The sequence below is a fragment of the Gymnoscopelus braueri genome (assembly GCF_963280865.1).
Source record: "Gymnoscopelus braueri genome assembly, chromosome: 1".
In the NCBI taxonomy this organism is placed as follows: Eukaryota; Metazoa; Chordata; class Actinopteri; order Myctophiformes; family Myctophidae; genus Gymnoscopelus; species Gymnoscopelus braueri.
This window is the reverse complement of record NC_137603.1, coordinates 37,989,771-38,003,625: the sequence shown is the minus strand read 5'-3', so window position 1 is coordinate 38,003,625 and position 13,855 is coordinate 37,989,771. Positions and strand designations below refer to the sequence as shown.

At 42.6% G+C, this 13,855-nt stretch overlaps 2 protein-coding genes across 4 annotated transcripts in view; both read left to right on the top strand.

Moving 5' to 3' along the window:
* The window catches only part of znf609b (zinc finger protein 609b), a 95,948-nt gene extending 87,481 nt beyond the window's left edge, over positions 1-8,467 (top strand). For 2 of the 3 annotated variants that reach the window (XM_080435323.1, XM_080435324.1), the window contains exons 5-9: positions 1,957-4,441; positions 4,570-4,933; positions 5,799-6,197; positions 6,466-6,544; positions 8,035-8,467. In XM_080435323.1, the coding sequence (XP_080291449.1) occupies positions 1,957-4,441; positions 4,570-4,933; positions 5,799-6,197; positions 6,466-6,539 (3,322 nt within the window). In that variant the 3' untranslated portion in view covers positions 6,540-6,544; positions 8,035-8,467. The remainder of the gene's footprint in view (positions 1-1,956; positions 4,442-4,569; positions 4,934-5,798; positions 6,198-6,465; positions 6,545-8,034) is intronic. The other variant, XM_080435325.1, reaches the window with a different exon arrangement.
* A 3,164-nt stretch (positions 8,468-11,631) lies between these two features.
* LOC308084796 (GRAM domain-containing protein 2A-like) overlaps positions 11,632-13,855 on the top strand; it is a gene marked incomplete at both ends in the record, with an annotated part of 30,288 nt that continues 28,064 nt past the window's right edge. The window contains one exon of the mRNA XM_080427678.1: positions 11,632-11,762. Within this exon, the coding sequence (XP_080283804.1) occupies positions 11,632-11,762 (131 nt within the window). The remainder of the gene's footprint in view (positions 11,763-13,855) is intronic.

The following is a 13,855-nucleotide window of genomic DNA, read 5'->3' as shown; positions in this document are numbered from 1 at the left end:
GCAGAATCCAATTATTGCACTAATAGCTTTTCCTCAACACTGTATCACATTCTCTATCACAATGGAATGAGATTTTTCTTTTTAAGATGAGGATTGTAATTCACGTTAGTTGGCCTGTTTTATGCATTTTATACTCAAACCCCTAAAATGTACCCTGTAAATGTAAATTAAGTAAGTTAAAAGATTAATGTTAATGTAATATCCAATTGCACCATGACGTATGTACTGTATAGATTACTATACCTTATAGAATTATATTACATATATTTATATTTATAAATATTCAAAACTGTACTCTAAATAAGACCTAAGGTTAGACTATATCATACTATCAATAATGGCATTGCTTTGCTTGCGGTTTGTCAGGGTATATTTGCACAAAGATTGTCTTACAGTTTGCAGTATGACTACATTAGGGACCCTCTATGAATAATTCAAAAAGCCATCTCCAGCCTGAGTATAAACTCAGGCTTGAGATGAGTAATGACTCTGAATTCCTGAACCTCTGTCAGACTACGGATGTATTCACATACCCTGCTGAGGCTGAAATTGTTTGGAGAGGCTTGTAGGGAAGCTGTGACTCATCCTAGCCCGGTTTCTCTCTTTGTCACAGATTGCTAACCTTCACTGCTGCACAGGAAGATAATTACATTACAATTATAGAGACACGAAACCCAACCGCTATTCTAAGGATTTGAATTATGTTTAGATTACAAGGCAGGTAGAAAGTTCACCGCATTGTCTTTGCTGAATTATTATTTAAAGGCAAATTGATGGGTTTGTGGTTTTCAAGCTTTATTAAGCATGCCTCCTGTTTATTTCTCTCTTACATAATGAAACTAAGAGTGCCCTTTAAATGACAGACAAACGTTTATGCTGAGCATACCCGTTCAGCGTAAACTTAATATAACGGGTGTTATACGGTATACCGCAGTTTAGTTCTGACCTCTATTGTGAGAAGCATTCTGATGGCTGAGAGCCAATATCTCCCGATATAGCACTCAGAACATACAGTATAAACCTTATTTACCTTATAATCAAACTATGTAATTTTATCAATTAAACAAAAGTTATTTTTGATATCGTCTTTCACTGGTATATTATACCGTAAATATATGTATTTATCTATTTAAAAATGAATACATACCGTTTCTGAAAACGTAGTTGTTGCTTTCTAAAATATCCTCAGTACTACGACTACGGTTGAATCTCAATTCACAACTTGATGAAATTCGTAATGAGAATTTCTACAAAACGCTGCAAGCCTGTTGAATATTCACCAGAGCAGTAGAATAGTCTAATTAAATTTTGGTCAGTTTTCTGCATCCCTATAACATCTTAATGTGAATCAATGTGGGGTTTATTTTGAAGCTTAGTATTATTTCTTTTTGCAGTGTGAACCAGCATTCAGAGATGTAACTGTTCCTGTTGTTTTTACACTGTTTGCTGTTTCTTTATAGCACAGGCCACTTTGAAATGTTACATTTAGAGTATACCCACTTCTACAGACACCGCTACACAACTGGACCTCTTCTGTCTGGATTCCTGATTAATCTGGTGGTAGTTTGGTTCCAAAATTAAATATCCTTAATTGTAAATGTTATTGCATTTTTTTTTGATTAATGGCGAGTAATCACAGCAAGTCTTGTAATTGATTAGTGTTTTTTTTTTGACAGCCCTAATCAAAATATCTTGCCAAAGAAGCCTGCTTCAAAATGACATTTAAATGTCAGTGTACTTAACTTTACGTATTGGATTCATCTTCAATAATCTTTTTTATGGTGGACAAAATGCAAAAACAAATGAATGAATACATATACATTTGTGTCTCCATGTTATCCCTTTCTCATTCAGTTGTTATTTGTCTGTTATATCAAGATCATAGTATTGAAGCTTGTATTGAAGTCAAAATGTCTGTATTATATAACGGCACTAATAATACTCACATTTGTCCAGATTCTGTGAATCCCCTACAAGTGACCTGGAGATGAGGAACGGCCGTGGCCGCGGCAAGAGGATGAGACCCAACAGTAACACACCTATCAATGAGAACAGCAACTCATCTGACAACAAAGGTACCAACAACAACAAGACACGGGCTGCCTCCAACAGCAAGGGGCGGAGGGGTAGCCAAACTCCATCAGAGCGCCGCACACCACCTAACAGTAACACAGAAGACATCAAGGCCAGTCCTTCATCAGCTGGGAAACGGAAGACCAAACCATCTTCAGACATGGAACCCAATTCCAGCTCAGAGGACACTAAAGGCAGCAAGCGCATGCGGACTAATTCCAACAGTGGGGGTGTTGGGCCAGCAGGTGTCCCCATCTCTTCCATCAAGACTGAACCCCTTCCTCCTCCCCTCGACCGCAGCTGCCCCTCACCGGTGCTTATTGACTGCCCACACCCCAACTGTAACAAGAAGTACAAGCACATCAACGGTCTCAAGTATCATCAAGCCCGTGCTCACAATGATGACGACATAAAGTTGGAACTCGATGGGGACAGTGAATATGGAGAGGACTCGACTCTCCATCCCGAACCAGGGAGCTGCAATGGAGCATCTATCTCTCAGAAAGGATGCTTGTCTCCGGCCCGTTCGGTAACCCCAAAAGGCAGAGGCTTCGATGCTCAAAGTCCTTCTCCGTCCCCTGGCAAATTCGGCTCAAGGCAGAGTAAAAAGAAAACTGCTGATCCGGAACCTGAAACGGGTGGTACACCAATGGATGGATGTGAAGATGGACCCTGCCTCACCGACGAGGCCAGCAACGATGGCCTGGATGAAAAGAGAGGTTCAGACAAATCCAAAAAGGCCAGCAGTGGCACAAAGGCCGACAAAGTGGCACAGAAGAACATGAAGTCACCGCGACCTGTTGGCCCTGGTTCCACCCCGTGTCAGCAGCTCTATTCCTTTCCTCCTGGGAACACAAACACCTCTCCTGGGATGACGACCCCCATGATGCAAGGAGTCCCTAAAAGCCCCCAAATGAAAGGTAGCCAGGCCAAACCCCCCGCAATTGGAGACCCTGCTCCCAGCATCTCCAAAGACAAGAAGAAGAAAGACAAGAAGAAGAAAGAAACTGGGAAAGAGGCCGACAGCCCCAAACCTCCAGGAAAAGGAGGGAAACTGGAGGAAGGTAAAATTCCGTACTCTGAATCCTCTGACCCGGGGAGTAAAGGGGAAGGGCTCCTCAATGGCTCCTCGGATCCTCACCAGAGTCGCCTGGCCAGCATCAAGGCAGAGGCTGACAAGATCTACAGCTTCTCTGACAATGCGCCTAGTCCATCCATTGGCGTGGCCAGTCGGATCGATGGCAGCGGGATGCCACAGCCTCTCACGCCACTCCACGGGGCGACCCAAAATGGTGGCGACAATTCTTCAGTCAAAACGAACAGCCCAGCATACTCGGACATCTCAGACGCTGGTGAGGATGGCGAGGGGAGAGTCAGGTCAGAAGAACAGTCTGTCAGGGAAAATGTAAAGAAAAACCTTTTTCCCAACCAGAGTCAGACGCCTAGTAAAGAATCCCCATACTATGCAGGATATGAGAATTACTATTCTCCCAACTATGTTAGCCCCAGTCCCAGTGGACCCAACTCAGGCCCTCCGCTGGCTGAAGGTCAGGTTAAGATCAAAAGGGAGGAGGACCAAGACCAAGTGGACATAAAAGTCAAAGTTGAACCTCATGAAGACTGCAAAGTTGATAGCAGTACTTCTGCCCAGCATCATCAACAACAGCAGCAGCAACAACAGCAACAGCAGCAACAGCAGCAGCAACAGCAGCAACAACAGCAGCAGCAGCAACAACAGCAACAACAACAGCAACAACAGCAACAACAACAACAACAACAGCAACAACAACAGCAACAACAGCAGCAGCAACAACAACAACAACCCTCAGTCATCCAACAGCGCTCCAACATGTACATGCAACCTCTCTACTACAACCAGTATGCGTATGTGCCCCCTTACGCATACCATCCTGACCAGGCTTACCATAACCACTTGATGAACACCAACCCAGCTTACCGGCAACAGTACGAGGAGCGGCAGCGACAGGTGGCTGAGCAACACCGTGCTCTTGAAAAGAAGCCTGACATAGCCATGAAAGAACGAGAAGCATCCATAAAGGAAGAGTGGAAACAGAAAGGCCCTTTGCCGCCTAGCCTGTCAAAAGCCCCCAGCCAAGTGGATCTGAGCAAGATGTCTCAGCCACCCAGCAAATCCAGGGACTCGCCTTCTCCCGCCTCCTCCAAATCCATGGGAGGTATGAAGGGAGAGGACTCAAAGTCCCAGCAAGCTGAGGGGCTGAAGATGAAACTCAATGAAGGGGGCCACCACGGCAAGGAAGACTCCAAGCAAGGCCTGGAGTCGAGAGCACAGACGGGAGCACAGACGGGAGCACAGACGGGGATGGAACAAGCTATGTGGTACAGACAGGTAAATGCCATGCTTCAAAGAAAAGTTTGTGACAGTATGTTGTCAGGTTGGTGTTACTGGTGAATAATTTCTGATAGGGTGCTTACTGCTTACCTCAACCTTTTGGCTTTCGTTGTCTCCTTAAACAGTATCCTGAGAAACCCCAGTCAGAAGACGAACACCAGCAGCAGCAGCAGCCACGATGGAAAGATGAAAGGGACAGGGACAGAGAACGTGATCGGAAAGTAAAAGACGAGAGACTGAGGCCCAAGGACAATAGCGGTGGTCCCAAAGAGGAAGGTAAAGAGGGTCCTGATCCACGGATCTCCTCTGAGGACCACCGGGCCATGGGCAAAGACCCACGTTCTAATGCCCACATGCAGTTCTCATCACCACTAGCACAGCACCAGGGCTACATGCCCTATATGCATGGCTACCCGTATGGGCAAGGCTATGACCCCAGCCACCCTGGATACAGAGGAATGCCCTCAGTCATGATGCAGAACTACCCAGGTATGGCATTCGGTTACCTTTAAATGAAACTATGTGTTGCTAAACAAAACGGCTAAATATCAAAGAGATTCCTGATAAATAATATTGTTGCACCTCCAAAAGGCATGAGTTTCATATAATGCGCTGCAAATTAAAACAGTGAAGGAAAGCTCCTTATGTTAATCTTTAATATTTTCAGGTGCTTTTGGAAACCTTTTTTGTTGATGTACACACTTTACCTGAGTCGTGAAGAATCATTGTTGAAGGACCATACTGCTGTCTGTCAGTACATTTCTATTCACAGCCTTAGCCATACAATAACCAATTAATGCCTTCAATGGCCTTTTTAGATTTTGAGTCACTAAAATGTAAAACTGAACTGAACCTACCTGAAATTTTGGCTAAACCTCATTATGCAATTAAAAGATAGATCGATCTTTATTAATCCTGAATTCAGTTGTAAGTCATGGACATTTGATTTTTTTTTTGTAATTCAAAAGATTTCGAGCGCAATTTTTGGCTTTCAAATCAATCAGTGCCTTAAAACGCATTAAAAGGTGCAAAAAAGTTAACTATTTTGATTACCTGTCTCAAGTAAGTTTTACAGTTAGACTTTCATACTATTTCCTATGGCTTCCTTGAAAAAAGGAAAATGACAGTATGTTTTGGAAGATGGACTGTAATTGGCAAGAATACCATGAGTCGCAGTCACTGTAGTCAAACATGCCAGACCACCGGTATGGTCCTTTGAAGATTCCGTTGTGAACTTTTGGCCTTGTTTCAAAGAGTTAACCAACCGTTCATCATTTTATTAATAGCCATAATTTTGGCATCACATTTTGGTGAATTATGAATTTTAACAAACCAACTCTTCCCCATGCCTCAGGTTCCTACCTACCAGCAGGCTACCCATTCTCTCCATATGGAGGTAAAGTAGCTGGAAGTGAGGAGGGCAGCGGCAGCGATAAGTCCCGTGCCAGTCCCAATGTCACCAAATCTGCATCAGATTCCAAAGCCCTGGATATACTTCATCAGCATGCCAGCCAGTACAAGAGCAAGTCGCCTACGGTGGGCGACAAAACCTCCCATGATAGGGAGAGGGATAGAGAGAGGGAGCAGGACAGAGGGTGTGGAGGAGACCGAGATCGGGAAAGGGAGCGAGAGAGAGAAAGGGAGAGAGATGTTGACCGGCCGCGCTCCTCCCCCTCCCAGCGCATCATGCCCTCACACCATCACATGGGTTACCCCCTGCTCTCAGGGCAATATGACCTGTCATACGCCACAGGTTAGTCTCACCCTAACAGCACAACCCTGGTTAGGAAATGGATCGACTGTACCAAAGTGTTGCTTATACTGTTGATAATGATTAAATTGCAAATTGGAGATTAAATAATTGCCAGTAGCATAGCGGCTTTCAATCAAGAAATACAATTATTACTGTCTAGCTGATTATTCCTTTTTGTAGATGCATTTGGCCCAATGCTAGAAATTCACGATTTATATTGCACAAATCAGATGCCCATGTACAGAATATTATTTGCAACCAACCACAGGTCTCTCTTCATCAGCTATTGTTGCCAGTCAGCAAGCAGCAGCCCCCTCCCTCTACCCACCAGCACGGAGGTGAGAACGGTAAGACCCCCACAGTTGGAGAGACGAGCAAAAGACTGACACTGAGAGATAGCACAAGCCTGCTGAGAGAGATGTTTGCACAGGCTACGTCAGCAACACTGGCAAGAGAGGCAAATGTAGAAAGCAGCCATAATGCTACACACAATCAATCCTGCTATTACCTCCAGTAAAAGATATTTAGATGTTTAAATATGAGTGTTGGCAGGCGGAAGATATTGAATGTTAATATAAATCTTGTCCCCTTATGCCATGTTTATTTCATTTGAATTGAAGTGAATTCTTCTAGTTTTTCCTCTATGCTTGTTGATGTTGCAGTCTCAGAGACAGCGCCCTGTGAAATGGCTTAGCCAAACAAAGCTGTTACTGCACTACAGCAGTCTAACACAATATGCAGCACAGCACTTAGCCCCTCAGCCATCCATCCCTAAGCAGGTCTTTTGAGGACAAGTGGATCACAGTGTTGATAATAGAGACACAGTCAGTGTGAGCCAGCCAAGAGGCAGAGTAGACACTACTGAACTCTAGTGGCAGCCCTGTTACTTTGCCCCTGAAAATCTTGATATTTAATGCTTCTGCATTTTGACTACGAATGGCAAGTGGGAATATAGAGCTTATAGTATGATATACAGAGAAACATTTTGTCGTAATCACAATTGAATATACTATATATATATATATTTATGTATGTATATATATACATAGATACATACATACATACATATACAGAATATACCTACGTACATACATGCATATATACAGTATATACACACACACACACACACACACACACACACACACACACACACACACACACACACACACACACACACACACACACACTGTATTATATAATGTGTCTCTTGCATACCTGTAGTACTTGTCTTGGTCCCACAGATAATTCAGGCTCAAGAGTTAGCTGTTAGCTGGAATGACGGCGTGCTAATTTACTAGCGTGTCGGTAAAAACATTTAGTACAACAGGGTATGACACTGTAACAAAAATAAATTGTGTCTCCACAGCAGAGGCTGTGAGTAAACATAAGTGTATTGCTGCCTTCCAGATTTCATTTTGGAAATTGCAAATCCCATGGTACTGTACTGTTATATACAATCTGACCTAACCACAGATCGTTCTGTCCAGTTACGCACCACAGCAGGTTGTGCTGTGCCAGAGAAAAATACTTCTCTAATTTCTTGTTTACTAAAAGTGAGTGTGATGGTGGAACTTTGTCATGAAATCAACACAAATAAAACGTTTTGTTTACTTTCATATACCCTGTTGGACTAAATGTTTTAGAAACATGCTAGCAAAGTAGCGCCCTCATCATTCCAGCTAACTCCTGAGCCTGAATTTAGGCAGCTCCAACTAAGTACTACAGGTATGCGAGAGACAAATGATATGATGGTCTAAAATCACCCAACTTATCCTTTAAGATTGATAGGCGTTAAATACATATTTTTGACACCCATATTCTTTCCTTGTTGTCACAGGGAAACGTGACCAACACACCTCCACCCTGCAAAGATTCATGTGACTGGCTCACATGAGAAGACAAACTCCGGGGTGTTACCTATTAGACATCAGTTGAATGGTGTTTCTATGTTTTAGTTATTCTGCCCCAAGTCTGGTCTGGCAGATTGTTCCACCACCCCCTTGCAAATGACCCCAAATTCTCAAACCTTGGACTGTAAAATGACTGATACAACCCAGGTTCAAAGCCATTACTCTGCCAAAACATGCAGAGGGAACACCAAGCCGCTGATGATTTAGTCTTTGCACTGTCGACAAATGCAATGCAAAAAGAGACTGACGGACTGCCTGAACAGCTGTTTTTTTCTCCTGTTGTTTTGGGGGTTTCTTTGGACTGCATTGTTTTGTTTTGTTTTGTCTTGCGCAGAAAGAAAGTGGCACAGGATTTGTTTATGGGGGGGGTTGGGAGGCGGGGGCTGATGGGGAAAGGGGAGTCGAAACTAAATGACTGACAAAAAAGTGAATCATGTTGAAATGATTGAACTGTATGTCCTTGGCTAATTGTATGCCATGATACAACAGTATATCCTTAACTTGAGAAACGTCTTGGCTATATTTTATGAGGAGCTGGAATAAGGTGGTAGCTGCTTTCTTCAGAGACGCGAGAGCCTGAGAATGAAGTTTTCATTTACCATCATCGTTGACAATTCCCATCCTCAGCGAACCCTCTGTTCTTGTTTCAGGGATGATGTCATGTTTTGCGAAGGGACCGCGTACACCTCAATGGAGAATAAACACTATTCATGTTTTTGGTTTTCTTACATGTTTTTGTTTTCTTTCTTCATTACTTTTATTCAGTTCCATATCAATGTCAGCTTTCAATGTGTGTCCTACGTTGGTATCATTGCTACCTTCCCTTACACTGAAATGACCACATCTATCCTCACACTCACTCTAACATACGCTCACTTAGCCAGCTGTTACTATGGTCACTGACCTGCGATTGGCGAGGGATTATTACACAGCTGTGTCATTGGTTGATACCGAGATTTTGATTGATTCTAAATTAGTCTGTGACCGCTCAGCATCCGGCTGTTCGGCTACTGCTGTTACAGAATAAATATGAAACCCTCACATATCCAACAGATAGAGAACGGAAAGAGGAATGGTTGAAGCAAAGGCTGAATGGATAAACTAGGCAGTCGATCACTCATGACTGGTACTTTTTACAAAGATCCCGTCTCACCCAATCAGCCAAAAAAGCACTTTGTTGCCTGTCTTTTGTGGCCATTCACTGTGGTGGTTCAGTTCTGATCTAAGGTAGAGCTCTCTGATGGAATTAACAAAGTCTAGTCACCAAGTATAAAAGGGCCTCACAAGAATCCAGTGACTGTTTCATGGACATACAGTAAATGGCCTCTTCTTAACTTTAAATTCCCTTTCATTTCTATTCAACCTCAGGGGTTTTAAGTGAAACTGTATCGACATCCACATGCCATTAATATGGACTTTTATAAGGCCTCTGTTTATGCGTGTTGAAAAAGCACAACAAGTAAAAGTGATGAGCTCTATGTGCTCTACTGTGTGTATTGGTCACGAACGATGTTTCATTGGTAGGTGATTGTTGGTGTTATTCCAAGCTATGGGCTGTTTCCAGCAGAAGTCCTGATTATTTCTGTAATGCATGGAAATGAGAGTGTTATCACAAGTATGTGTTGTTCAAATGACATGCTCTTTCAAATTTCGATTGATTTGATTGTTTTGTTTTAAATTTCCACATCGTCATTTATTGGTTAAGTAAGTTCAAGAAGTTAGTAAATCACCAGTTAGTGTCAAGTGTAATTATCTCTGAGGTCGGCTTTTATGTCAGGTAGCTGTTTGCTTGAACATTACTCATGTTTAGTAACAAACTCTTACATTTGGGGTTCAAGAGCTAACATGTGAGTTGTCCGTTGCTTATCCACACAGATCTCAAGATGTGGTATGTCCCTATGACCGGTTTGCATTTTTTAAAAGAAAGGTGGCCTGACATGAAAAAAGCTGAATGTGATGGTCTTTTATTTGTAACTAATCTGTAAGGTAATCTAGGCAGCTGTGATGTTGTCATTAAAGTCAGTGGGTTTTAGTACCAGCAGACTGCATACATTTAGTTTTATCAGACAGTGGTTGTGACAAGTGCATTTGTTTTCTCTGAGAGTAGTAATGTTATCTCAGTAGTAAGCGCAACCCAGTGGAAATCATATGTACTAAAAAGTGTATGAAAAATCAGAAAAGTAATGTTTGCTATCAGATTATTAGAAAGTGCTTGGCTCTGTATTTTGCAGGACTGTGTTTGTTTCATGGTGAAGAATATATTTATTGGCCAGCAGTTGTCTCAATTGGTGCCTAGTTGAACATTCTCCTGTGAAAATGGAGAGACAATTGCTTGTTTGTCCTTCCTGACCCACCTGCTGTCACTCAAAACCCCAAAGTACCATTCACTCACTGGTACTTGAAAGGATGTTTACAATGTCTTCATTTCTTTCTATGTGAGAAATTCAGAACTCTTCCCCTTTTCCCCTTCGCTCCCCTCCCTTCAGGAGTTTGTGTAAAGTGTACATTACCATGGTTCTTTTTTATACAATACTCTGTAACTTGCCTTTGTAAATTTGGGCAGAAAAAAAATAAATCTTTTTATGAGACAATCTGTCATCTGAACTGTTCACTTGCTTCTGGTCTGTCAAATTAAGGAATGTCAAATCTCCCTAAACCCCCGCCCCCTCTCTTTCTGTTTCTTTCAGTGTACCTCCGAATAAAGCATATTCCTTTAATGATAATCTTAAAAGTATGATGCCTTGAACACAACTGAATGACTTGGGGATTTGTAAACTGCACTGTGGATTTTTTGCCACAGGAGGGCAGTATCCCCAAGGTGGTCAGCTTCAGTCTCAGCCATGTTAGTACCTGGTACCAGCCAAATGGAGTTGAATTACTACCAGCTTGGCTGTGAAGGCAATACACAAGCACATCATCTTGATGTGATGCTCTTCATGTGCTTAAATTGTCAGATTATATAAAGCTTTCTTCAAAGCATATCTTTAACCGCAATTATGATGTGGAACCCCCCCATATCGAAGCGATTTGAGCACCCTGCAATTTGTCAGCGTTTCACTGTACAATGTGTCACCAAACCTATGTTCTTTAAACTCTCTTTGACCTTTTCTGTTGACTGCTTTGATATTCACATCTGGCAGGCTGATTGCACATTTCCTTAATGCTTCTGAACTGAGATCCTCTGTATGCACTAATATACAGTAATGCAGCAGCAGAGGGTGATTATGCTGGGGATGATTTTGTTGAGTGTAAATGTGAAATCTGATTATCCTCTATGCTTTCAGCTCGAGAGAGGGGGGGAGGTTCCAGAGGGGTTGGCTAGAGGAGAAACGGATTCAAAGGGGGGGAGGAGGTGGAGGGATTTTGCCGAAGGCAGCAATGTGCTGAAACTACGGCTTTTCCAGAGGGCAGCTGGCTGGCATCAGGAGAGGACGTACTATATGGTGAAAAGATACCTTCAGACAGGCGCTTCTTTGCTCACTCCAGGATATCGACGGAGAAGAAAGGTTTACTTCTCTGTGTTCATGGGATGCACTATCTATGCAGGCAGCCCTGAGGCCCTGCCTGCCGACAAGGCCCCTGGCTGGGACAGATACTACCTGCTTCCCCATCACCATGGTAACTGTAGCCAGAGGATAGCAGCCAGCAGAGCGAGGTCAGTCAACAACACCAGTTTTGTGACACATTCAAACAAGTAACACTGGAAGGTAAAACTGCAGTGATGTACAGTAGTTCAGTACTTTCATGCCATTTACTGTACATACTTTAAACAAGATCACATTCAACTTGGCCGTGGCAAATCATGCAACTAAATGACTGTTCAACTTCGAGATTGATTGTGCTATCTGGTGATGCACATTCACATTTGCCATACAGTAAAATCCTAACTCTGGACTAAGATTATTCCTGTGTCATAGAGGCCTATCATTGTTACCATAATGCAGCCATAAGCATCAATAGACATACAGTGAGAACCACCTTCAACCACAGTCCAGGTCATGTCTTTGTGTCCCTGTCTTCTAACCTCCTTTGCACAAACACATCACCATAATTCCTGACAAGTGGCTCCACTCTTTGGTGAGAGAGAGGGAGCGGTTGTTTGAATCTTTAATGTTTATATCAGTATGCATTTAGCGTCTGGAGAGGTACTGTGTATTCATGGAATGAGCCATACCTGCCCTCCAAGTTGACTTAAGTCTCAACAGCTTTGGTCCCATGATTAATAGGCATAGGGCGAGGCTCTGTGTGGGAGGGAGAGAGACTCACCTAGTCTACACAGTGAGGTCCAAATATCCCATTACAGAGAATGTGTCACCTTAAGGATAGTCTGTAAAAGACAGGTCTCTACAGAAAACAGCATTATATAAGGATTGATTATATGCAGTACCACTTGTAACTTATTCATGCAATGCTGTCATCAATAATAGTATGAAGTATATCCTCCTAGGAACTGTAACCTATTGTTGGCTACAAACGCATTTCAGTATGATTAATACAAGGCTGCATATGTACTGTACCCAGTAAACACCTGTTGTAGAATAGATACGGAATGTAGCGTAGCTAATTTGTATGTGGTTTTAATACCTCTGCGAAGCCTAGAGCAAGGCATGTTGCCAAGTGTCAACACTGGGCTATACCTGAACAGAGGCGGGTTGATTTTACAGCTCAACCAACCTAGAATAGGTTCAGGCACAGTTGGTATACTCGCAAGCCAAGGCCTGTCTCTTATCCCATGTCTTATGACATTGTATATCATTATTGTCTACTTTTCTACGGGGAAGAAATGCTTTGTCAGTGTCAGATAGAAGTGGATTGCCAGTGCGAATTTACAGAACAATGTGAAGAAGCCCACAGGGCTTGAGCCCAGGGCTCAAGGCTTAGGAAGTTTTTCCCTGCAGTTTTCAGTTGTCAAAATGTTAGAAAGGGGAATGTTTTTAAGTCTCACAATAATATTTTCTTGCACGACTGGTTTCTAAAGTGGGATTAATTATGACTTTAGTTGGAGATGGTTTACAATCTATGAATTTATCAGGTTCATGGACTGGATTTTCTGACATCACTGTGTGTGTGTGTGTGTGTGTGTGTGTGTGTGTGTGTGTGTGTGTGTGTGTGTGTGTGTCAGTCTCTAATCTCCGGCACTGTTGGCTTGATCGCAGCGAAACAGTGCTCACACACTCCCTGGATGCCAGAGCAGAACCTCTTTCCCAAACCTTTCACATGGGCCTGTTATAGCGCCACCAGGAGGCCGATTTTTGCAAAACACATTTGTTGACAGTACTCCTACATATTTTGTCCAAACATTACGCAAATCGATACACAGTATTTTTTATAGTCTTTCAGATATTTCATATTCCATCCTGATTGGCTAAGATTGGCTTCCATTTTGTGTTCCGTTTTAAACAATCCCTCAAATCCTGAAATTTTGCACGCACATTCCGACTAGGCCGAGGAAGAAATGCCACTTGAATATTTTTTAAATCAGCCTCATGGTGGCGCTATAACAGGCCGATTCGTGTTTTTACCTAAAACTGCACCGATCTGTGTAAAACGTTGTATGTGCACTCCCTAGATGCCAAGGAAAAACCTTTTTCACATCTGCCTTTATAGCGCCACCAGGAGGCTGACTTATGTAAAACACATATTACTCCTTCAGATTTTATCAAAATTTCACTAACATCTGTACACATCTGTCCCCGTTTTCATATTCCATCCTGATTGGTGAATTCCGAACATTGCTGGCCCACAATA